We start from the raw sequence: 25,938 nt of genomic DNA, 5'->3' as shown, positions 1-25,938 counted from the left end.
TGTGCATTGTTGCGAATACCATTTTTAAATGTCTCTTTTTTTTCTTATAAAAAGCTGAAATACGCCGTCCTGTGCTAGAAATCGTTAGAGTTTGTAGCGCCGAAACGTGTGTGGAAAGATATTTCAGCGCTACACAACTGCTGAACGCGTCTTGATCTCAAACTATCTTCTGTTATAGTTTAAAACAGTCTATTTGAATATTGCATTTAACACTTGGCATTAAAAGCTCATAACATAGAAAGAACACGACGCGATGTAAAGATTGTACACTTGCACCACGTTTTATTATATCTGTATGCAGTAAATTTTTTATCACAATAATGGAGAAAACACTTCTCAAACTTTGAACAAAACACATATAACAAAACAACTGCCCCTGTTCAGCCCATAATTGTACATATTTATAGTAAAGAAACATTCTTTATAAATATTGTTTCATCTGTAGCAAGTAAATACCATAATTTAATTACAAATGGATAAATATGGCAGTCGATATTTACAAAAAGAAGGGTGTAGTTACAGATATTTAACGGCACGACATTAATTTGCCCCACAATCTTCCAAATATATTTCACAATTCAAACTTGCAAAGCACAAAACATCACAAGTTAAGCCCAGCAAACTAAGATATACATTCACAAGCAAATATTGTGTCTGTCTTCGTTAAATGTTGACTTTGGCACTCTTTCCAGTTAATAGTTGTTTAGTTTACAATCAGTTTGCCATAATGGGATCACAATATTCATTATGATAATACAACTTTATGGTAATATGTGCACTAAAAAGTCCAGTTAGAGAAATAGCTACCATTGAAGGAACATCTATACACCAAAAAACCGACAAAATCTATAACAACCATTGGGAAAGAGAGCGCGTAGTATGTACAAAAAGAGGACGTTTAGCGCTTTTGCGCACGGTTCTCCTGTCGATGTGGGAATGTTAATCCTGCTGGACAAGCGCGTAATATAGAAGCGTTCGTTTTGTACAAGCTGTATATGGATCTCCTGGTTTTCTGAAATGATTCCTCCTGGGATGGCGCAGTCTTAAACATACCATTCACTGAAATTGGACGATAAACTGCTGTGGTTGTTGGAACTGTGGACCGCTGAGGAAGGCGACAGATTGTTGTTGCTTTGGGTCTCGGTGGAGGGGGACACCAGACCGGGGGGTGTTGAGGACTCATAACCGGAGCTTGCCGCTGGCGACGAGTCAGATCCAGCTGGGGATGACTCGTGAACCTAAAAAAACACACACGCGCGCGCACACACACACATTCAATAATTAATCATCTTTAGAATAAATCACGAACGGCTCGCGTTTCCAAAACCGCTCGTGACTACATTTTGAGTGAAAATGTCATGTCAGCTGCAACTTTTCCAACGTGCATTGGCCAATGATAAGTTGTGCATTTTGCAGTTTAATTACGTCTGCCGGTGTCATCTGAACTGTAACGGCTAAGTGGCACGAAGTAAGCATAAACGCACGATGCGTTGCTCGTGTGTGTTCTAGAGGAAATCTGGAGGAATTACCTTCATGTGCTTTCGGAGAGAGCTGGGATGGGTGTAGGACTTGTCACACATTTTGCAGAGATACGGTTTGTCTGACGTGTGAACGTGCATGTGTTTCTTTCGGTCGCTGCTGTTCGCGAAGCGCCGGTCGCATCCCTCAAACTCACACTGAAACGGTTTCTCCCCTGAGAAGACAAGCCGTAGAAACATTCACAGGATTAGTTTAAAAGTTCATTCTGCTTTAAAACACACACACACACACACACAAACAGCGCACGTTGTAACATAGACTTGACGTGTACACTTCAAAATAGCATTTATATATTTAAAAAAATAATACATAGCGTGCTAAAATATTATATGGAGTAAGTTGCGTAGCATTCTGAATCACTCATGAGGTGTGAACTGAAAACAGAGATGCCTTGCGAAGACACAGGGGGTCACACAACCCCATCTGCAAATAGGACCGGTAACAACGTTAGAAATATACCTAAATAAAATCGAATTTTTCTGATACTTATTTTCCTGATAATTGACATTATTTAGCATTCTGTACAAGCGAAGCCAAATTAAAATAAGGGGGAAATCAGTCCCATAACGCCATTTCCTATTTTCAACGTTCAGCTTTTGTCAGCCCCACACAAAACTTCTCCATTTGCTTAAAAATAATCAAAATGCAATTAACACCTAGACAAATGGAAGGCTTAATGCCTCCGTGTATTCTAAAGAGGAAATTGCTCAAACGTGCCACCCTGGTAATGGCCTGTCTAACACATAGACCGTCGGTGCGATGGAAAGAATAACAATAGGCCCGCCTATCGCCCATTCCTAAAGTAGGAAATATATTCTTATTTTTATGTCATCCTTTTTGCGTCGGTAACGGTCCGCATTCGTGTCGTAGTTCGCACGTACGAGCGCGTGCGCGCGTCTAGCTGTGCGATCCCGTAGCACGTCGTTTATTTTTTGAACGGGTTCGCGTGTGTAAAGTGCATCGCCGTTAATGCGGATGCGTATAAGTCGTTTCTAATTTTAACTAATTAAAATTCCCCTAAAGTCGCCGAAACATGCACAAACTGGAGCGGTTTCAAAATCCTGACGTAGCCACCCGAGCGCTCGAGCATTGGTCCACGCAAACATTAAACCGGTTGGAGAGATTTACGGCTGCTCTGCGCACGCGATGAGCCCTCGAGTCGCCTTTGACCCGTTTAAAGTTTACGAACCACAAACCCTCGACAGTCTCTTACATAATTCAGCACAGCGTTGCAAAACATCGCATTTACTCGGCGCGAAACCGGGCACGATCGTTTTCGGCCGCGGATTCTATACGTATCCGTTTTCTTTTAAAGATCTAAATCTACTTTAAGCGTCGGTCTAAGCATGCGCTCCCAAAGTCTAAAAATACACCAACCTGACATAATCAGCTTATTTTCGCGAGAACCACTATTTGCGGTGCTATTTTGGAGGTTTATAAATAAGACCACTGTAGCTCCGAAAACAAACGCGGGATTCGTTACGGCTGTTAACGCGACAAGAGCGAGCAGAAATAAATATCTTAATTACCTGTGTGCGTTCTCTTGTGAATCTTCAGGTTTTCCGATCTCGCGAAGACTTTGCCACATCCAGGGAACGGGCAGGGGAAAGGCTTTTCACCCGTGTGGACGCGTATGTGATTGACCAGTTTATATTTGGCTTTAAAAGGCTTGCTTTCCCGGGGACACTCTTCCCAAAAGCAAACGTGGTTGCTCTGCTCGGGTCCTCCAACGTGCTCGACCGAGACGTGGGTGACCAGCTCGTGCATGGTGCTGAAAGTTTTATTGCAACTCTTCTTCGGATTGCTGAGCTGCTCCGGATCGATCCACTTACAGATCAGCTCTTGCTTAATACACTGCTGCCTCATGTAGCGAAAGAAGGCACCGGGGTGATGGTGATGCGCTGCCATATTCATCCCCATGTTCATATTCATGGAGCCGTACTGGTTGTGCAGCTGAGCGGCCGAGTAAGGGTCGGTCCTCGGGCTGGAGACCTGGTGGTACTGGTCTGATCGCCCGAAAACCTCGCCCGGTAGTCCGAGTCGCATCTGCCCGTTGAGCACGTTTGGGGAGCCGTGGGATCCATGCTGCTCGTGGATGCTCGGAAACAGAATGTGGCCTTGGCTGTCTGTGTGAGAGTGATGGAGCGAGCCGGCGGTGGGGCCGAAGAGCGCGTGCTGGCCTCCCGCCGGTGAAGATTCCCCGAATCCACGGCTGCGAAAGAGAAAGTCCCGCGTGGAGTTAAACGGCGAGCTCGCGTATGAGGTGACATGAGCCGCGTGCGCGCCCAGAGCCGCGGCAGGGTAACCGGGCGCTTGGCTCGTGAACGCAGAACTCTGTCCGGGCGAGAGATCGTGGTTCAGTTTGAAGGCGCCCATGTGCGCCGAGTCGACGAAGCTGTTCTGCGCTAAACTCAAGTCTCTGTCCTGCATCTCACTGGAGGAGTGATGATGCCTGGCAAAGGTGCCCACTCCCAAACCAGGGAACTGATGCCCAGCGTCCAGTAACATGCTTTCGTTGAGCAAAACCAAATCTCTTTCAAGCAGTCTATGCGCGGCGCTTCAACAAAACATGTAACGAAACAAAATCGAATGCGCTACAGGGATATTAACTTCCAGATTTGAGAACACGACATGAGGCGATGAAGTTCGATCCGCTCATAGGAAAAAAAGCTTCGCGGGTTAAGTTAGACTATATTTTTCTCGCGGATAACTTGTTACTCAAAATCCCCAATGCAGCGAAATGAAAAGATTCCTTTGCCCGTTTCCTTTCAAACCGAGTCGTTGTCGTAATTTTCGGATTACACGAAAATACGAGTTATTATCTTACTGAGTCTTCCTTGTTCTTGAAGCATCTCGAATTGGAATGTTTATTTCTTTCGCTTGTCTATGTTTATCTCGGAGGGTCCCTCTTTCTCAGTGGACTGGCACTACCTCCTCTTACGCCCCCTTTAACTGGAGCCCGGTCATTCATTTGACGCGCTCTCATTGGCCGCCGCTCCTCATCAATCCCAGGTGCCCCTCCAATCGAACGCACTCCTTCGGCAACTAATCGCTGATCGCCATCTTCCACCGACAATTACCGCCTACTTTTCGGAGAGCCTTTTCGGGGAATAGGTAGAAGGAGAGCAGAAAATACTCGCGTTTAATCAGACCGCTTGAGAAAAAAAAAAAAAAAAACTAAATCACTTTGCCACGCGGGCTCATAAGAGTAAGTGTAACCCATAATTCTTTGACGAACTTCGCCACTACAGTTTGCATAATTACTTGGCGTAAAATGTGCGGGATACTTCGGTCACAGCGAAATGCAGACGGTTACTTTGGCATAGTGTAGGCTAATCCAACCAAACAAACAGGGTTGACGTGAATGAAAAACAAACTCTCAAACCTTGACTCGATGCGCGCGTGAGTATGTATGACAACACACGGAGATGAACTGAAACGCTAGTTCGCGTCCAGTTTCTAACCTGTGTGGTGGTCAGCGTTTGAATAAAGAGCTTGATCGCGTCTCGTGAGTGTTGATGATGGACACGTCAAAAACAAACAAAGGTATAGCTACGTTATCCTATTGAGATATAAAGCAGCCTACTAAAAACAGATCATTTGATACGAAAACAAGACAGGAGGGTTGTCGGCAGTGTATACACAATTCTCACCGCCATCAACATCATCTTTGCATTTAATACCTTAATTAATTTGCTGCATTAAAAACGCACTAATTCGTAGCTAACACCAAAACACTGCTGAAACATACCGTTTCCTCTGTAACAGAACCATATACCCCACATCATTTTTGAAACACATATACAACAACAGCATAAATTAGACAATTCTTGTAATCTATGGTAGGCTACCACCCAGGCTACATTTTTCCTAACACCGAGCCTTATTTTAGGCACATCTAGACACGCGCGCACAGAGCAGCCTACTATAAATATTTTAATACACACAAGAACAAATTTCCATTTGAACGCATTCAACTGAGATTACACCCCCCCTGTTAAAAAACACAATATGATATACCTTTAATTAAAAAAAATAAATAAATAGTGACGTCACGCACCGAGCCCGGTCTTTCCGCGTGAATAAATGAGAGAATCTACATTATTTAAAACACAAGCTCAGCGGCATTTCGCGGTCGCAAAACCGGCTTTTCCCGGCCCGCGAAGACACCGCGCACTCCCTGACAATAACCAAACCGTCCAACCGAAGTTATCCTAGCACATGTGGAAGAGGTTACCGCATTACGGATTTCAAGGCCAACGTACATAAACCAACACAGGAACCATTTCTAACCTAAGGACACGTCCTACGTGCAGCGCTCGGGCGTTCATTTCAACGTTAACAATCAGTTAAAGGAGGTTTACTTACAGTTTCATTGAAGCCCAAGTCCCACGAAGTCCCGTTCCAACGCACAACACACTTTGTCTCGTCTTTCCTTTCCTCTCCTCCGAACGCTTTAAGCTGTAAATAATAGGGCGGAGGATGTATAAAACTTTGAGAATTCTGTGCGCCTCAGCTCAAAGCCATGCTGTTTGAACGTTATGTACCATTCTTCCAAGACCATTTCTACCCTCTCCACAGGAAACGCAGGATCTGATCCAAGTTCAAAGTCACGTCTGCCGACCTCTCTAAGAAGTTCTTTATTTCTCCAGAAAACCACAAAAACCTTTCCCCCTTTTCAATGGGCAGGGAGAAGAAGAAAGAGAAATTCGACCGAGAGTGCAGCCGGCCTGGAACACATAGCCGCAGTTTTTGTTCGTCTTTTCTCGGGAAAAGTTGGAAAAAAGCTACAACCGAAAACACAGCGGAAAAACTATTTTGCTCATTAGGCCTATTTAAAAAAAAATTACAAATGCGTCTTTATCTAGATATTAACCTTGATTTTTTTCTCTCTTTGCGTATGAAAAAAAAAAAAATAAAAATCCCAAATAACCTTTAAATTACAATACACGAAGGACCAAATCTATATGGTTACATGAATTATGGCTTTCCATAAACGCGTAAGGCTCTTAGAAAAAGCGACAGGCATTTTTAAAAACTTTGACATTATCAATACGGTGACGCTATATTGGTTACTTTTAGTGATCTCGGGTATTTCAAGTGCCTTTGACCTTCGACCCGTGGAGTCCATATACGCTACCCTTTGAACTTATTAAGAAATCCTCAGTGTTCAAAGGTTGTAATAAAACAACCTGACCTTCTCCCTCCGTTTCGTCGTCTCGTAAATATCAGGCAACGAAAATTCACATAAACTCCCGAGCCTGTTTTAAACCTTTATTATTTATGACATTCGCGTTTTTAAAGACGCTCTCGAATACGGTCTGTCCCTACGACACCGACCAGAGGTAAACCTTGGGATGTCGTAAATCTCAATTAGAACGCATAGACTGTAATGCTTCTGTCACATTAACCGGCATACATCGTGGTTCCATTCATTCCAAATTAAGACCCTTGACAAAGCTGACAGGCATGATGGCTTATGTAGGAAATCACAACACTTTCAGTTACTACAGGTGCAGGAGAGATGGACATGCTTTACATAGGCTACGTAAAAACAAAATCTTACGAATGCTTTTTTTTTTTTCTTCAAGGCTTGAGTAATTTGGGTGTTCGGTTTTACCAGAAATGTCTGACCAACGACGTTGAGACATTTCACAGTTATATAGGATGTTTTAATCTATATAACACTTTAGTATTAGGCGTTTAGGAAAGCGTGCGACTTCAATTTTTTTTGGAGTTTTAAGGGTGTGGCTGTTTAACCTTCAGCCGTATACTTTGGTAATTAGTTTTTGTAATAATTATTTAGAAAGGTGGTAACAACTGCCCCGAAGCATTTAAAAGACGTCTTTGAATTAAGACATATTAAATCGATGGCATACACTTCCTGCTGAGTTCAACATGGACCCTAAAAGGGCGTGGACGTGCTTCATGACACACACGTAAAGCACACGCAAACAAACACGAGAGGAAATTATGTGCAGATTAACATGTTTCTTATGCATTGTTCTTAAATAAAGTAGGAAAATTAGGATTTTATTATATATAAACATTATACAAAACCATGCCACATAACCCATTTTTTGGTTGAAAGATTATTGACAGACTTTCCCCTAAAACACACGTGAAGGAGCGCTTCTTCTCTTCTGTACTTTCTGTGCAGGAATCTATCAGTTTCTTCACAGCGCCAATTGGACCGAAGGTCTAACGCTCAAAAATGCTCAAAGTACCTGCTAAAATAATTTTGGTGCATTTAAAAGTAATTTTATATATTTTTTAAATGCATGATAATATTATGTAAAATTACATTGAGATGAACCCATACGGAAAAATCAGTCATACGAGAAAGAATTCATTGAATGTAGGTTCCAGCAATTTATGTTGGTTCGGGCGTAAAGCCTAATTTTTTTTTAGTTTAATATAAAGCAAATTTAAGATTGAGTTTTATGTACCTAATAATTAATTTTCATCTATATGCATTCATTGCAACAATTAGAATCAAGAAATGTTTGGTATAGCGTGCGTTTGCTTGTACTTGTAATTTTATTTCCATCGTCACAATTTTATTCTAGTCTGTTGCCTACAGTTCTGTCCGTCAACATAATGAAACGATTTATTTGTCCGAAAATGAATTTTACTTATGCTTCGTGCTTGACAACGTTTTATTCATTTATTTAACGATGTGATTTGAATTTAATTTCTAAATATATTTCAAACGGTGTGTGGGGGTGTCGCACAATATGCTCCGCGTGTGTAGTGTCACTGTTTTGTGCAAAGAGAAAAACAACATCCTTCCACGTGTGTGTGCGTGCGTGTGTGTGTCTCGGTAAACAGATTTGCCTGTAACTTTGTGAGCACAACTTTCTGGAGTGAACAGTGATGAAGAGAGTGAGGGGGCGGAACCCCGCTGAGCCTCTGCGCTGAAAGACAGCCAATCGCTTCGTTCTCTTAACTGCCAGTCACCGAAATCTGTCCAATACCCGCAGTGCCATTTCTAAACTCTATTCCCCACTGTGTCCTCCAACTGTTGTATGTTCTGCCAATCGCTTGAGGACAGAGTGGGAAAAGGAGCAAGCAGAGTTAGAGGCAGGACAAAAGAAGTTCTATAGACGGCCATATACATATATTTTAATGGTTTCAGAAGGCCCGTAGTTGGCGAAAACAATAGCGGTGAGCGTGGACATGACAGCGTAGTGATGGAGCCCCCTTTAAGCAAGAGGAATTCGGCGATAAGATTAGCGGATTTGGCATCGACTCAAGCCCTTCCTCATCAGAATATGACAGGCTTCCCGGGGATAGGGGGGCATCACCCGCACTCCCACCATGCCCACCTCCACCCTGGGGAGATGGGCAACGACCCCGGAGTGGCTCTCACTCCATTTGGACCCGAGCACATGGCACAGACCAATGCTCTCAAACTTAGTCCCTCTCAGCCTGTTCAAAGCCATCCCGAAGCCCAGACCGCGGCATCTTTCACGTCTTCTCAGACCACAGTTGGTTTCCCCGTGGCTCACCCCCACACAGGCTACACCACCAGCAGGGACTTCATCCTCAGGAGAGAGCTCTCAGCCTCTGCTATGCATGCACTTGGCGACCAGCATAGTTCCGCCTCCTCCCCTCATCACCATGGCATGTTCATTTCCCCAACAGGTGCTTATGGGCACGCGGAAGGTGGTGCCCATCCACTTTTCTCTGGACTGCACGAGCAAGCGGCCCCAGGTGCCCACCACCACCACCATGCCCTCAACGGGCAGATGCGTCTGGGTCTACCGGGGGACATCTACGGCAGGCCAGAGCACTTCGGCCACAGGCCCGAGCACTATGGATCTTCTTCTCTGCACAGCTACAACTCCATGAACTTAAATGTGAACCTCGCCACGGCTCCTCACGGAGCCACGGGGGCGTTTTTGCGATACATGCGGCAGCCCATCAAACAAGAGCTCATCTGCAAGTGGATTGACCAGGAGCAGACGTCCAAGAAACCCTGCTCCAAAACTTTCAGCACCATGCACGAGCTCGTCAACCATGTCACGGTGGAGCACGTCGGGGGACCGGAGCAGAGCAGTCACGTCTGCTTCTGGGAAGAGTGTCCGCGCGAGGGAAAGGCGTTTAAAGCCAAGTACAAACTAATCAATCACATCCGCGTGCACACGGGCGAGAAGCCGTTCCCGTGCCCCTTTCCCGGTTGTGGCAAAGTATTCGCGCGCTCGGAAAATCTCAAGATTCACAAGAGGACGCACACAGGTTAGTGAAAAGTCGACCCGTTCTTTGAAAAAAAACTTCAGCGGTCTGCTGTTAAACGTGTTCGCGCTGCTTGGCGGATAGTGGAATGTTCTCGATGTGCACCAAACCTTAGTTAACGTGGGGGAACGAAATCTTTTTGTGCCCCCCCCAACGCACAAATATCCCTCATTCACACAGAGCCAGCGTTAAGGGGGTTGTTTGTTTACAGTGCCTGTTCGCCGAGCAAAAGTATCACTTGGTGTCGCCGAGCGTCGCGAACTTAGCCTGCTTCGAAAATGCGGCGAGAGATCGACGTGCGTAGCGTTACATACGGGAAAAAAACGCTTCCGACACGCTGCTGTGAACTGGCCGTGTTTTACTCGCGTCTTTTTGCTTCGACGCGTGCGATTTTATATCGTGGAGAGGTGCAAAAACGTTAGGGCGAAGACAGCGTGCTGCAGGGCTTCGTGTTTAACGTAAAAAAAAAATAACGAGCAAAATGTTCGGCACGTGTTTATCTCCTTTAAAGCCACGGGGAATTACAAACGGCGTCTGAATAGATCCATACTCGTGTAAATATGGAGAATGGGTCAGCCATGGGGCATTTGCTACGTTGTGATTAAACAAACTGTGGCGCTATCTTAGCAGAGAAAAGAAGGCCTCTGCTTCTGATGTTCTTCTGATGTATTGTAACAAAATGAGACACACGCGTGTGTGCTGTGCATGCTCTTAAAATAGACATTGAATATTGTGGTATTTAAGTGATATAAAGCTCTTCCTCCAAGTACTAAAATATGCACTCACGTGACAATTTGGTACGGAAAGTTATTAAAAAGTTGCATGCATTAGGTTCTTTTACTGTATATCCGTATCGTGTTATGCTCGCAACACGTGCTGACGTAATTGCGCCCTGAATATGTAGGCTAGCGTGTCAAACCCCCCCAAAGTACATTTATATGGCTTGCAACATGGCGGTATCTTAAATCACGATCGGGTGTGCGTAAAAGTCCCCGAATGACAAAGTGAATGAGCGTAACGTGTAATGTAATTTTGCATATCCTCTTACTCCAAGCAATCCGATGCATACGGCGGGCCGAAATGTTTTCGGTAGTTGACTCAGTTGCACATCCAGTAAAAAAAAAAAGAGTTTTGGCAGGTTTCAAGTCAGAGAAAATGAGAGCGTTTACGGAGTGGCTTCAAGTCATGTGGTGCGCCTGAACATTCCGTATGTAATAGCAGAAAATAAGTACTGAGGGGTTACTGTGATAATGTTTTGATTTTCAAAACGAAACCATTCATTACTAGGTCTTGCTGAGAATGCATCATCCATTAGCTGTTATTTTCTTGTAATCCAGAAACTGTAAATATAGATGGGTGTTTCATACACACACACACACACACACACACACACACACATATATATATATATATATATATATATATATATATATATATATATATATATATAGATATGTATATATATATGTAATTGCTCTGTTTTTGTCTCCCTTGCCAGGTGAGAAGCCGTTCAAATGTGAGTTTGATGGCTGCGACAGGAAATTCGCCAACAGCAGTGACAGGAAGAAGCACTCTCACGTCCACACGAGCGATAAGCCTTACTTCTGTAAAGTGAGGGGTTGTGACAAGTCGTACACGCACCCGAGCTCCCTGCGCAAACACATGAAGGTTCACTGCAAGTCTCCTCCGCCCCCTTCCGCCAACACGGGCTCCTCTTACCATCCCTCGTCCACGACGATCGGCGATGCCCTCTCACCAAACCTGGAGCCCCACAGGAACCGTTCCTCGAACCTTTCGCCTCAGGTGACCAACCTAAACGAATGGTACGTGTGCCAAGGGAGTGCTGGACCAAACAATCTACACACCCCCTCCAGCGATGTGCCAACGTCGGAATCCGACGACGAGGACTCTTTTAGACACACAGATCCAAGGGCGATGCTCTGATGTAAACAGCAAGGAATACATTCGTTATACACGGTCCACGTAATAATAATAATACTACTAATAATAAAACAGGGTTGCAATTCGAAGAAGAGGATGCACCTATGGATGTCAGTGATTGAAGAGATTTTGGCCCCCGTTTTGCCCTTAAAACATGCTCAGAGCATTGATGCAATTTATGTTTGATATGAGCAGTTGCAACTTGCCACATGAAAAATCGACTTGTACATTTTTTAAGATTTTACCTGACTAGTCGAGATCAGATAACAAGAGCTCAAAAGATTTATTAATCATGGTTAGGCTGTTTTTTTATATAACAACACATCCCTTTTGTTGCACAAAAATCTTTTTTATAGAGAACCGTTTTACACGTTAAATGTCTGAGGGGCAAAAATCGCAGTGACAATAATTTTAAGTTTTTACTTGTATATTGTCAGTGTCAAAAAAAAACAAACAAAAAAAAAAAACAATGAATGGGTGGAGTCTTTGTTAAAGTTTATACACTAACTGTGGTCAGGACGGTTTTTGTGATATTTAAAATATTTAAACCTATATTTTATGCAAAATCAATGTAGCTCTGATTAAAGAGTACGAAATATGTCCACTGAGACCCTAAATAACGTATCGTTGACAGGCCTATCCCTGACTGATTTGTAAATAGTATATGGTATTGATGCTTGTGAATGTTTTCGTAGCGTCTCAACGAGTTTTGTACATTGTAATTTATTTTGCTGGTATTAATGTCGGTCTGGAAGTACAGATACACCAAAGAATAATATAATTTTGGTGAAAAGAAGTGATGCTTTTTATCGTGTTCTGTAAAAAGGTCTTACTTGAATAGGCTGTATAATGTGAAGAATCTTTCGCATGAACCGTGTAGTAACTCTTTCTGTTGAGATGCATGATGGTGTTGATGGAAAAAAAACAAACAAAAAAAACAAACGTAAGAAGGTCGTGAAGAAATGTGATGTTTGTGTATAGATATATGGAAAACTTGAATAAAAGGCAGGACGTGTAAATATGGTCTTTTCGGTAAAAAAAAAAAAAAGAGGCCTCGATTCATTCTTTGATCGGTGTGCGTGTTTCGTGTCGGATCTCCAGGTTTCGATTCAAACCATGACCCAGTGAACATCACATGCTTCATTTTCCGTCAATGTTGGGACGAAACGGCGAAGTCCTATAAAACACTTTTTTTTCTACTGAACGAAAATATTCCTTGGCCATTCAGTGTCGTTTCAAAAGGGAACCATCACTTAACTAATAGTGCACGTTATGAAAAGTAGACTAGCACAAAGCCATCAATGCATGAATCATTCATGGGAATATAAGACATAAAAGCTGCCCGACAATAAGAAGAAAGTTGTATGGAGAAAATGAAACAAAGTCCCCCGTCTTATTTCCTTCATTAAAACGCACAATAACAGTTTCAAAGTGCCCCTGTCCCAGACTATAGACTCAGAATTGACCGGCGCGAGTCCTGCGCCACTTCAAAGAGCTCCACAACAGAACGGAAGACTGCACGGCGCGTTAGGATTTCTATGGGTCCCATTTGAATATTTATGGTAGAAAAACTACTAACTGCCGCTAAACGGTCGATCATCAAAGCAGGAACCTCTCCCACGAACCGTCTTGCGCCTTAAAACCCGACGTTTTACAACAGCGCGGACCCCGGACGTTTCAGAACGCGCGCGGAGAAAGTTCCAAAACGCCTCCCGAGAAAGTTTGCTTTTTATTTCCACGCTAACGAACGGCGCTCTAAACCCCGCGGAATAAACGCGCAACGCCGCGACTCGTTGTAAATCCGGCGTTTGGTGTCAGTGAAACGCCCCGTAAATAGTGCGAAGTTCAAGGGCGCTTCGTTAAGCGCGCGCGCGCGTGTTTACCGGGCACTGGAAAAAAAAAAAGGGCCACTTCAATTGGAAACACTCTATTAAGATACAGTCGCGCTGACCTTTGGTTTCATGCCACGTTAGAGCAGTCAATTCGCTCTTCGTCGGAATCGCTCATATTTTTTGTTCCCGAATCTTTGAAATCCCTCGCGCGCGTTAACGTTTAATTCGGAAATAAGCGCGCGCTCTGCCCACCCTTTGTCCGCGGACTATTATTTGCTCAAGGAAAGAATGATCTTCTATTTATTTAAAACAAGTGCCCCTTTGAATAGCGCAAAATAAACACGGTGAAAAATAACCAAAGAGATAGTCCCCTCGGACTGAAAAGGGGGGACTTCATAAAAGCTGCAGCAGTCACAGCTGAATGGGAGACGCTTTGAAGTAGAACTTATTATCTGAGGAATACTTTTCGGTCGTCTTAACGACGCTATTGAATCGAAAAGCTACCCCCTTTGTCAGCGATTTGTTCTCCTTTAGTGCAATGCCCGTGGAAATCACTTACATGGTCTACCTTAACATGCAGCCTGCAAATCAGTAACTCCAAGAGTCAGACTCTCAGACGCCACTTTTCAAAAGACAAAGCAGAAGTCAGTGTGAAAACGCAGCGAGTTCTCTGCCGTTTTGCCTTTATTGGACAGAATGATCACATCAGAGGAGGCCGTTTACTGCGGTCTAGTCAGATTTCACACCGTCAGCTTCTCATTACGCGTTTGACGAGGGTTCAGGGCACCCGAGCCATCGCGCGCCCCGTTTTAAGCGACGCACCGGGACGAAAAGAAAACATTAAACTTTGCCGTACTTTCTCTTATCAGCAAAAAGCGCGCTTCGCACTATCTGCTCGAGCGTCGCGCGCGCGTTCAATCCACAAAGTCTCAGAGGTAAACCACGGCGCTAATGGAATATACGAGTGTCTGTTCGAGAGAGACAAGTGCGACAAACACTAAATGGCACGAATATGATTCCAACATCTTTTTGAATGAGTTGCGCGCGCTTGTTAAAATTTATTTGAGTTCGGTCGACCTCTAAGCTGAGGATAATTAATATTGTACACTTTGCCAACCAGGTGTAAGAACACATTTATTTTTATATTTGTTTTTGTATTTTTATCAGTAAAAAAAGCTATCCTAAAATTTGTGAAACCGCCTACAGTTTTGAATCTATTTTTTACAATAAAACCATAAATGAGTATAACATTTAATACATAAAATATGTAACCTTTAATAAATTTGAAGTCGCATTATGCAATTAAAAACGAGACGTTGTTATAATATTAGTCTAGCATACTTTTTTTCTCTTTAAGAGAGAGAGAGAGAGAATAGAGAGGTAAGAAAACGTTGCACGGATAAACATTTTAAAAGCACCAAACGAAACTCTTCTCTTCTAAACCGTTTCAAAATAATAACAACTTGAAGTATGCGAGGTATTGTAAACATCCGTTGAAGTGTTTTACCACAGTATGCTTTGAAGACCAAGAAAACTGGGCACATATTCATTCTCCAGGCACTCTGCCAAACTCTTCCAAGCACCCTACCTGCCTACTATCTTAAGTTTCCCGAATAAGTGAGAAAACACAATCCAGTTGCAGCTGCAGGGCTGCGTGTTTCCTCCCTTGCGCTCCGAGACTGAACTCTAAAAGGCGGACAAGAAAACTTTTGACGCATGGGCGAAAACTCATGGGGTGTTTATACAGTGCAACGTGAGTACATGTTTTATGAGCTCGAGTCTGAAGAGAAAAAGCTTGCTGCATGCGTTTATCGTCGTAACCAAGAGCCGTTTAGCGCGCTTATCGATCAGGCGTCGCGCTTCTCCTCCGTGCGTGCGTCTAAAGGAGAGCTTGCCTTCCCGATGAGTTAGAGGCCGGATGAGTAGTTGTTTGCTATTTGCTCCGAAAGCTCGAGCCCGACTCAGACAGCTGTGAGTTCACCTATTAGCCCCGATGTCTTTCCCAAAAGATTGCTTGAGTTAAACATCTGACAATGAGCGCTCAGGGGCGCCGCTCGCCTGACCTCCGCTCGCTTTTAATAGTTTCATAGGAACTTCATTAAATCAATTACTCCGCGAGCACATCATCATTTATTTGTACTTATCGCTCAAAACATTCTTTGCTAACACTTCCATGAAGAAGTCATTAGCGAACGTTATTGCAAAAACTCTTCACAGGTCAGCTGGCTGCATGCAGATTTAAAAACACACGCCGGAGAGATTTATAATTATATGCTTGGCAATAAAATGTTTGTTAATAACATGCGAATATAATTAAAATGAGCATAACGCGTTTTCGCGACTGCATAATTAGACTGTGCGCGCATTTTGTAATAAGCATGTAATAAATGTTCTTTTTACTTTGAAAGGGTTTATTTGCTACATTGAGGGCATTTACTTTCACGGGTAAGATTTAAAGTTTCCTGTCTAGCATTTAGATTTTGTGCATTGTAACATTGTTTTTGAATTAGGGAGGCATGTGTTCGGTTTTACGAGGAAAGTGTCTTGATATTCAGTTTAAAGAGGAAAAACAAATGCATAACAAAAAGAATCATTTTAGATTAACGTGTCAATGTGAACTGACTTTAAAGGTTTGTTTCAATAAACGCATATTGTTAGAAATTAGTCAATACTTCTTAGTAGCTATAGTGTAGTTAAAATAACAACAACAGCAAAAGTAAAGTAAACTAACAGATGGTAAAGAAAATTGTTATCTAGGTTTTGAATTGGACCAGGCAGTGATGTTAGTGCCATTACTGATCATGCAAATAAATAAATAAATAAAATATATAAATAGTAAAAAATATTGATTTATTTTATTTCTAATCTTTTGGGCACATCATGTGTAACGCAAAAATATCGATAAAACTCAAGATAAATTTTGAATTTAAACCTCAGCATATGCACCGCAGAGATGAACCCTTTCATCCTCAGCGCATATGAATCATCTCGCCTGTCTGCATGAGACAACTGTCATAATATCTGGCCTCTCCTCAACATCTGTGGGCCTTCAAACTTGGTGCTGGTCCAAATACGGATCCCCAGGATTGGGAGGCTTTCCAAGGCACTTGGTGATGAGAGCAAGGTCGTCCACGGACATGTCCAGGAGCCAGAGCTCTACACCTGGTCCGTTCAGCCTATGCAGCACATAAAGCAAACCTCAGAGCCGCGCGACCACTTCTCTGCTTGCCTTGTATTTGACAGGTCCTGTTTAAATGGCTCTAAACGCAGGTCTGGGCTTCTAATAGAAAAACACTCCATCCATGTGGCAAATGTTCAGAAGCATTTGCGGGCTCGGCCTTGACATGAAAGGATGTCAGTGTCTTAAAAACAAAACAAAAAAAAACTTTAAAAAGTGGACACAGTTACCGTAAAACTACATTGCACACGGTATTTATGTTGCTGATGATAGACGTATAAGACCTTGTAAATAAATGAGTAATGCAAAAGTTATTTTACTTTATTTGATCTAATAATAAGAAGTTTAGATAATTTTGATATATACAGCAGCAGAGGAAGGAGGGCTTGTTCCATGCAATTCATTACATAAGCAATAATTACCTTATGCCAAACAGTCAAGGCAGATTAAGTTAAAAGACCATTCTCAACTGTGCATTAAAAAAAAAAAGATAAATTATTTCATTATACAATTACGTAAACCTCTAACGGAAAATATAATAAAGTGCATTCATGTAACAATCAACAGCATTGGCTTCCCATCTTGATTTTACGTCCTGTAGATGCTGATCCATTCCACATCTGACGGACTACCATGAGCAACACATCAGAGTCGTGCCTCTGAATACAGCATCTTTCATAGAGGAAAAGGTCAACATTCAGTGAGAGGAAATCATCCTGCACAGCTGGACAACCGCAATGCTGGATCATCTCAGTAAGAGAAAAGAAGAGAGAGCGAGTACAAATATACAACTCTCAAGCGTAAGGAGTAGGAAGAGAAGAACAGTCAAACAGCCAAAGCCCTCAAAAAGCCAGCCCACTTCTACATTACTGTACTTTACAACTCTGATGGTTAGATTAAACGCCTCCTACCTTAAGTATACAGTCTTTTTTTTCCAGTAAAGACCTAATCCATCCTTAATAAACCTGTAAGCTCACCTACAGAATCCCCTGCACTGCCCCTAGCGCGTCACCAGTCGCCAGAACCCCCCCCCGCTGGACTCGCAAGGGTGGCTAGATGTTCTTAAACATCACAAGCCACTTTCTCTGTTTCAAGCTGACCTTGGAATGGCCATTAGACATGGCTTTGAACTACTGGAACTATCTCTCATAGACCAGTGTCAAGGGTCCCCCTGAGTTGATAATGACTTGCTTTCATAACTGCTGTGACATTTTGTGAAGGTACGCTAGGCGTGCTCACAGGCCATATCTACAGAATGCAATGCTTCCTTTCCCCCTCAGCAGGTGCGAATCTGAGCTGCATAGTCTGCGATTTACAGTGCTGTGTTTGCGCATCCTGGAATAAGTATAGGCCCGGGCCCACGCGTATGTCCGGCCTTGATAAGCATTTCGGCTCGCTACAGCGTGGATACAAACTCAGGCTTATACAGAAGATTAGTGACTGTACAGCGGCGATGTTTGCTTTAAATATCACTGCCACGGTTCCTTGATGAAGCTATTTCCCATATGCCATGCAATCTCTCATTTGCTTCTGCTTGTGTTGTTATTTCCAAATCAGAAAAATGAATAAATGCATCGCAGCGGATAATGCCTATTTCAAATTTAAAAAGTAAGAAACTCCGTTACGTACTGTACTATTGGTTTTAGTTCGAAAAGGTCTAATAAAACCGATTTTTAAAAGCCTTTAAGTGCAGTTCTGCTCTCGGTGGTTCAGATATCATCACTCCGCCTCATAAAAAGCTGCCAGAGCACCTAAAAGTCCCAATCTCATAGGCCGCTGAATGTCTAGATCCTGTCGATGGAAGAAAAAAAAAAGAGATAAATGAAGTCGCTCACTGCGCCCTTACATAAATGAGGGTTGATGAAACTGATGATAGGCTCAGGCTGCTGAAGAAGTGATCCCAGTGGAGACCTTACAGTGCTCTGTTCCACTCACAAGACAAATTATATAATTAGGCACATGTCTTAGGGGATGGCCACCTTTGCCCCTTTCTTGACATCTTCAATGGTAAATGACAGCATATCTTGCTAAAATAACCGAGCAAATTCATCTTGGTGACACACGCAGAACTCTCTTTACAGTTGTATTAATTGTCTGGTTTCGAGAAATCCCGTGAAAATGACGATACGGACTCATGGGAAACATTACGTTTGATTATAAGGATGATCGTGATTCTTGGGCAGGCCCGCCTGAGAGATTTGCATGAATCAAAGGTAAAATTATTTAAACAGTACAGTAATTTGCATTAGTAATACTGAAAGAAAAAAAAGCCTGAATAAAATGCAGCGTCGTATGTTTGAATACATTGAACGGATTAATTTGGGGAAGAAAATTAATTTGAGTTGTCGTTTTAGCGTCGTTTCAAAGTTTTTAAGAACGCCTTGAGAAAATAGGCTGTTGTCTCGTGAAACCCGCAATTCTTTATTCACGTGTGGAAAATGATCGCGCGACAACACGCACGCCCCGGCGGCTTCCTTTCATCACCTCGCGCTCGTCTCTCCGGCATTGTCAAAATGTTCGTCGCGGGCCGCGCGCTCTTCAAGGGGCTCCGATTGAAAAAGCGGAGCCCGGGCTCCTGCCTCGTCCAGGCAGGGTTGAGCCACCTCTCCAACCAGGCGGCCCCCAGCGGAACCCTCATTACTTTGGCTCCTGGAGCAGTCAGCTGTGCCGTGGTTCAGAGAAGAGAGGCTCCTCACCTGAGCATCGCGCGCCTCCACCGACCTGACCTGACAGCTCGCGCTCAACTACAGCCTGCTGGAACACAGACACGATAAAAATACATTCCCCGCGAATCGTCTCTGCCTCACGTTTGCCGGGAGTATGTGACAGCACATAGCTTGACTTGAAACACCTTTCGGTGTCAGGTTTTGTTTGCGTAAACCTATTCGAGATATAATTTGCAGTGTTTACGCTCTCTGTATATTCTAACAAAGCCGCCGTTTCGGCGCGCTTTTCTTTGAGGTGTGAGGTTTCATTAAGTTTGTTACTCTTCTGTAGGGGAACCACTTTTTTTTTATTATTATGCGTGAGGTCCAATGAGGATTACGCGGTCACACGTTACGGAAAAAAGAAACAGAGCAGCAACCCACTTTTATTTGTTTATATATTTATTTATTTGTAGTTTAAATAAAATAATTATTCCCACAAAAGCTTTCCGAAGGCTACAAACATAAAAGCAATAAATAGCTTAGACAAAAAGGAGGGCCAACGCCATTAGCGTTTATAGGCAATGATGAACTGAAAACTCGCAATTCATCTTGAAGTGAGAAATAAAGGTTGTCATACTGTGCAAAGAAAAAGGGCATGATAAAATGATTCATGAGCCCTATCCTGCTTTACTGTGCCAAGTATTTCTTACACGCTGGTCGGATTCAATTCACTGTTCTCAAGAATTAATTCATTATTATTTAAAACGTCATCATCTATTTATTTAAGTGTCGAAATTACAAAATAAATTCCGATATTGTTATCTTTAAAAAAGGCGCGAACGGATCGGCGTATGAAGCAAGCAAGCGACTCGATGGTTTGGAGATGTAATATTTGTTGTGAAATGTTGTGTTGATCATGTTTCATCGGTCAGCTGAGGCTCCTTCATTAAACAAATTTCGAAGGAAAAAATGAAATTCATTTTAGACGCAACTTTTCTGGTTTAAGGTTTATATTAGCACAGTTTTCCTTTCCACAGTAAGAACTCTCTCGAAGGTATCTCAAATGGATCCTTTCTTTATTTAAACCAAATTTCGACGTTTTCGTTTATGTAAAAACAACATTTTCGAAATACGGATTTAGATTCATTAAAAACGTTCTCTGAACGAACTGAAGAAACGTGTAAAAAAAAATTAAATGTTGCAGTCGAGCTAAACATTAGTCTTTCCTGACAAGTAAAACTCGGCAGAAACGACATAAACTTGTGTAAAATGTCGGGAAACCTGTGCCTTTTCTCTTCTTTTTATATAGCTCATCAGTTTCGGGTTTGCTTTTATACAAATGACCGTTCCAACAGGTTTGGCTGTATTTCTTAAAGTGCTTCCAGTAATAGGTCAGCTACTCGCTCGTTTTTCTTTCCAGTGAGATGTTACTTAAAAATTCGATACCTCTAATAAGCACGTCTTTCAAACGCTTTTTTTTTTGTATCTAAACTAAAAGTTTTTTGGTTACGACGGATATTTACGAAGCAGCCCGCACGTTCGCGCGCGTTTACTAAATGCAAAAGAGCGTGAAAGAATTCCCCCTTCCGAGCAAGTTCAACCAATTAAATGTATTTATCTAATTCAAAGGCAGAAAGTTGTCGGCTGCCCTGCCTTAAACAGCGGTATTCACTCTTCACAAAGTTCTGGGTCTATAGGACAAACATGTTTAATTGGATTAGCAGAGATGATGTCATAAACTACAATTAAGAGCTTGACTGTGCAAACGCGGGCACGCGCTGAACACGTTACGAGCGTAAGGAAATCAAAGTTACTGTAAATCATTTTATACGAAGTTCAAGCTTTTCAAGAGTTCATTTGCAATTTAGAAAACAACAGACCAAAACCCAATACTTAAAAAATATATATATAATTAATATTCAACAAAAGGTAAAACTAAAAACAACAACAGCGACAACTCAAAACACTATATATATAGCCTACATAATGATTAATTATACTTTCTGTCAAATTTATTACATTTGAAAAGCCATTCAGTGAATGCAAACCATTAGAGAAACTAAACGCAAATCATGTTTATATGTCCCATCGGGGCATTTATAATCATAATCTGACTTTGTTAATGCTGTGGTGTGACGTTATTTATTATTTCTTTTACAGAATTTACGATAACGCGGTTTTATTTGTATTCGTCTGTGAATATTTCTAACAGATAAAAGTTAGAAACATCACATTGACGAGCAGCCGAACGCAGCCCCACGTTAAGGACCCACTCAGGACCCTGTGCGATTTTGTAATTGTTTGCAACTGTTAGTATCTTAAAACGGTTCCCGACGAGGAAAGAATAAGTAATTTAAAGGTTTATGTGTTTCTTGCGGCTTGTTTAATACGAGACACGGGGTGGAGAGGGTGAGACCGCTCACGGAGAACCTGTGTGAAGGGAAGAAGATAAAGCAGGCGCTCGCGCTCCCATCACTCAATACCTGACAATTAGGTGAGCTGGAAAAGATGCAGGCATGTGCAGGCGGCCGTAGGGTCACTCCGTGATATGGCCTCTGGAACAGCATAATATCAACTTGAAATTAATGCTAGATTTAATAACTCGTTCGGCTGAATTGAACTATTTTCGAAATTGATAGCAATTGCACAATTAAGCTGAACTGCACCGACCCTGAACTGACCGGAGCTGTGGTGACACCTCCGTCTTTCCGGAGACGTTTTACGGCAGAGCTGTTTACCAGTTACGCAGCTTATGCGGTTTGTATAATTGACGAGGTATTGCGTGAAGAGATACGGAATTCAATGCACGCAAATGCACGGTCTTCGATCAGCATTTGATTTTTTTTTTGTGCAGTTAAACGAGCACCGGCTTTAAATCCCAATACACCTGTTACTCATTATAACTTCACGCGAGGACAGACACGAGCGGACAGATCATATATTCCTCTCGACCGCTCTGTCTGGATGCATCTGCACCGTTCTAGGGGGTTCAACCGCAAAAGTCCTAACAGCCAAGAAGCAATAAATGTCGCCTTTATGAACAGCCATTCTCTTCCTGCCCCCAATTTTGACAGCATCCGGCGGCACACTTCTTAAAGTTCTGTTCTTCTTTCATCAGAAAGCCAGTGGGTGAGATGGTACAAGCTGCGCCAAGCAGTCAAGTCACACAGCAAGCTCACCAGCACTCAAAAGCGTATCTTTTTTTTTATCGCATCCATGAAAAATATAGCGGAATTGTTTTAATTTCTCTCTAATTCATGAGCGGTTGTGTGATAATGAGCCAGCCGCCATAATATACATAAAACCACGATGCTCTGATTATCCTGGAGGCTACGCGACAATTGCACCATTTTGTCACAACAGAAGGAAAAGTCAATTTGAAGGGGGGGGGGGGGGCTGCCATGGGCTTATAATTGGGGAATCCACCCATGGGCTGTTCCTAAGATACTACTAACAGTGAGGTGGAAATTACATCTGCTCATAGCTCTCTATAACCCGGACGATGAACACGTTAGGCTATTAAAATAAGATATAAAAAAATATTGCTTAAAAATGGCAACCCCTTTTACATTGTCGACTTTATATCGAATTTAATCATTCATATTAAAAACAAGTACACTTTATAGATTATTATTATTATTATTATTATTATTATTATTAGGCCTATTAGTAATAGTAGTAGTAGCAGCAGTACCACCACAACAAATATTGTGGATATTATTAAACCGAATTAATTCAAGTAACAGACAACAATGCACAAATAAACATTTTTTCACATTGTATTTCTTTTCTTAAGACGACTTTTCATGAATAAAGAAACACGGGGTCAAGTCAGCTAAAAACAAAAAAAGTTTTGAAGACTTTTTCGTCGCACTGTAACGAGTCTGATTTACGCGGCCCCTCGACTCGGAGCCATAGCAACCGCAGACAAAGACCGGAGGAGGTTTACTGGGGTTCGTCCTTTGATCTGTCTCCATTTCAAATAAAGAGTCAGCTCAAAGTCTCCGGTTATTCAGAGAAACCTATCCTTCACTCAAGCACACATTCAGTGTTCTGGCCAAACGTTAAGATTACAATACCACAAACGACCAAATCATCTTTTTAACAGCTTATGAAAGGGGGAAAAAAATAAGAAGTGCAAGCAAATACGGAATATGACCGACAATAGAACATTTTCGAAAACTGACGTAAATGCTGTTATTTTACGACAAACAAACTCACGTTGGATTTTGACACCAAGGTGTGCGCTATAAGGAAAAAAAAAAAAACTAAACTGGTCCATGTGTCTCTGGTTCACGGCCTGTATGAAAAGTAAAAAAGTAAAATGATTTAATGAAATAGCCCGTTACATTTCAATACGCTGCACTGCACCCAAAATAAAGAAACACAAATAAAAAGCAGAGAGGAAGGGGGAAATGAATCGTACGTTACGCACGCATAGGCCTATTGGGCTATATTTGTCTCTCTATTATTTTCGCGTAAAAAATTAGTTTGCAGACATTTCTAAAGACGTATTTAAACTGATAAAATGCAGACACGAGAGCAACGCAAAATCGTGGGCATAACATCACAATTCAAGCACGGTAATAAAGTCACTCTTTATAATTGTCCCTGAGGTAATAAAATGTAGTGTTCAGTAAGTTAATATCCCAAATGCAATTTTAGCGTTTTGTCACTTTCTCAAAAGAGCTAAAGGCAGCTTATAAATATTATCGCTCTTAAATCTCCGCGAAAACTACAAATCTGCGTCGCATCTGCACCTGCGCAGCGCTACATATTAAGTTATTGCCTTAATGATATTCCAGCAAATTCAAAAGTCACGTCAGCCTATGTGCACAAAACGCCAGACATTTACAACATTACCAGAGTTCAATTTTCACTCATTACACCCAATGCCAATAAATTCAATTTCATTTCAATTACACGTTATTTCCAAAATGGTTCCTGCCTGCTCTCGTCGTAAACGATTCGTTTTATTGCAGGGGAATTATCTTTGTTGAAATGAGTTTGTCATATATTGTCTAGTAAAAGAATGAAGTCATTATTGGGAGATCCCTCGGCGAGAAATTAGGCGAGCAAAATCCTCCCTGCCACACGGGTCCCATTGAGATTAATGAAAAATATGTAAAACGTTTCCTTTTAATTTTCCTCTGAAAGCACTTTGCATACATGCATTTTCTCTGCTGGGTTGATATCAGATAATTTATGAGAGCAATCTCAGCACATAACCATCAGGACTGTGTTTCAAGCCTAATTGAGTGCTGTCAAGATTAGGTAAGGTCCTATTCGTGTTAATTGTATTGTACTCTCTTTGGGAATACTAGCAAATGTATTTAAATAATTCCGCCTCGTGAGCTGAAAAGATTATGTCAACTTACAGGCATAATAGAAATGTCATGAAAAATGACAAAGAAGTGGGAGGAAGTAGCATTTCGCTGATCTATGTCGCGTAGTCCGCAAATCCTTTAAACCACGAATCTTTGGCTAACACAGATCAGTTTCAACATAATTAATACAATTAATGATGCCTTTAGTGCACGGATCGGGGTCAATTGCATTGCTAAAAATAATGTCACAAAAAACTGATCACACGCCATAAAGGCACAAAAACCCACAAAGTCAAAAAAGCCTTAGTTATATTAATAGACAGTCAAATATATCTCACTAATTGTCTACAAAGGCTGAAGTGATTGAAGTTCAGAGGTTATCATCTGAGCTCTTTGGAGTGCATAGGGAGTGTTAAAGGGACAGTCCCCCCCCCGAAATTGAAAAATTGTCACGTTTTACCATCCGAACCCGTATGACTTCATTTCCTTTGCAGAACACAAAAGAAAGAAAAAAAAAGCTCAACGGGGTCCAAAAACAAACAAATAAACGCGCACAAATAATTAAATCGCTAAAAAAAAATGGAATAAAATATTATATTATTTTTGTGAATTTTGCACAGCACCCTACTGCGTTTGAACAAAATACAAGCAAATTTAACAATGCGGCTAACTAAATGCAGGACGGCTCTAAATAAATCTCATGTCGTTGGCCTATTGACCTACAGTCTCAGGCTCTGATTGAGAGTCTTGAAGACATGCTTAAAGAGCGCTTACAGCAAAAGGGCTTGTCTGACACGAGTCCAAAAAGACGATTCCAAAGAAAATGAAAAATAAATGAGTGCAAAAGGCAGAGAGCATGGATTGGGGGGGGGTTAGAGAGGTGTGGGCCGTGTGCCAGGCCGTCAGCTTACTGTCGGGCCCTTTGGGCCGCTCACAGCAGCGGCTTCCATCTTTCTGTCTGCGTCCCGAGGCTGGCACAGGGCTCGGGCAGAGTCGCTACTACAGACACTATTGATCACACCATATTCATTCCCGCTTTATGCAGCGGCCTCCATTACCATAGTGACCAACTGAACCATCAACCACCCCCACCCCCATCCCCAGACAAATCCACCCCAGACGTTTCTGCCAAATATGTCATCAGCTCGTGGGAGACCAGCAGCGAGGAGCGGGAACATAGCGTACTGTAGAATGTATTCATGACAAACACAACATAAAAAACAACAACAACGCCC

At 42.2% G+C, this 25,938-nt stretch overlaps 2 protein-coding genes and 1 long non-coding RNA gene across 3 annotated transcripts; 2 read left to right on the top strand and 1 right to left on the bottom strand.

Annotated features, from left to right (window-relative positions):
• Window positions 1-256: 256 nt before the first annotated feature.
• zic2a (zic family member 2 (odd-paired homolog, Drosophila), a) lies at window positions 257-6,064 on the bottom strand. The gene is made up of 4 exons (XM_043248279.1): window positions 5,908-6,064; window positions 3,069-4,638; window positions 1,530-1,693; window positions 257-1,238 (listed from the first exon to the last, which is right to left on the bottom strand). Exons 2-4 carry the CDS (start codon window positions 4,045-4,047, stop codon window positions 1,044-1,046), a joined length of 1,338 nt encoding a protein of 445 aa, XP_043104214.1. The 5' UTR covers window positions 4,048-4,638; window positions 5,908-6,064; the 3' UTR covers window positions 257-1,043.
• A 2,514-nt stretch (window positions 6,065-8,578) lies between these two features.
• zic5 (zic family member 5 (odd-paired homolog, Drosophila)) lies at window positions 8,579-12,219 on the top strand. The gene is made up of 2 exons (XM_043248278.1): window positions 8,579-9,780; window positions 11,276-12,219. The coding sequence occupies exons 1-2, from the start codon at window positions 8,733-8,735 to the stop codon at window positions 11,719-11,721; spliced, it is 1,494 nt and encodes a 497-aa protein (XP_043104213.1). The 5' UTR covers window positions 8,579-8,732; the 3' UTR covers window positions 11,722-12,219.
• Window positions 12,220-13,421: 1,202 nt separating this feature from the next.
• On the top strand, window positions 13,422-18,410 carry LOC122351294. Its single transcript, XR_006251729.1, has 2 exons — window positions 13,422-15,303; window positions 17,330-18,410. It is a non-coding gene; the product is annotated as an uncharacterized LOC122351294 (long non-coding RNA).
• The last annotated feature ends 7,528 nt before the right edge of the window (window positions 18,411-25,938 follow it).

Source organism: Puntigrus tetrazona, chromosome 9 (assembly GCF_018831695.1).
Source record: "Puntigrus tetrazona isolate hp1 chromosome 9, ASM1883169v1, whole genome shotgun sequence".
Lineage (NCBI taxonomy): Eukaryota > Metazoa > Chordata > Actinopteri > Cypriniformes > Cyprinidae > Puntigrus > Puntigrus tetrazona.
Note: the sequence above shows the minus strand (reverse complement) of the source record. Positions and strands in the feature narration are given on the sequence as shown.

What these genes read in the sequence shown, in the direction of transcription:
- zic5 (XM_043248278.1), top strand. Translation starts at nt 8,733, where the DNA reads ATGGAGCCCCCTTTAAGCAAGAGGAATTCGGCGATAAGATTAGCGGAT. An exon ending in TCACAAGAGGACGCACACAG is followed by an intron (nt 9,781 to 11,275) that starts GTTAGTGAAAAG and finishes CTCCCTTGCCAG; the next exon opens with GTGAGAAGCCGTTCAAATGT.
- zic2a (XM_043248279.1), bottom strand. Translation starts at nt 4,047, where the DNA reads ATGTTACTGGACGCTGGGCATCAGTTCCCTGGTTTGGGAGTGGGCACC. An exon ending in TCACAAGAGAACGCACACAG is followed by an intron (nt 1,694 to 3,068) that starts GTAATTAAGATA and finishes TTGTCTTCTCAG; the next exon opens with GGGAGAAACCGTTTCAGTGT. An exon ending in CTCTCCGAAAGCACATGAAG is followed by an intron (nt 1,239 to 1,529) that starts GTAATTCCTCCA and finishes GTGTTTTTTTAG; the next exon opens with GTTCACGAGTCATCCCCAGC.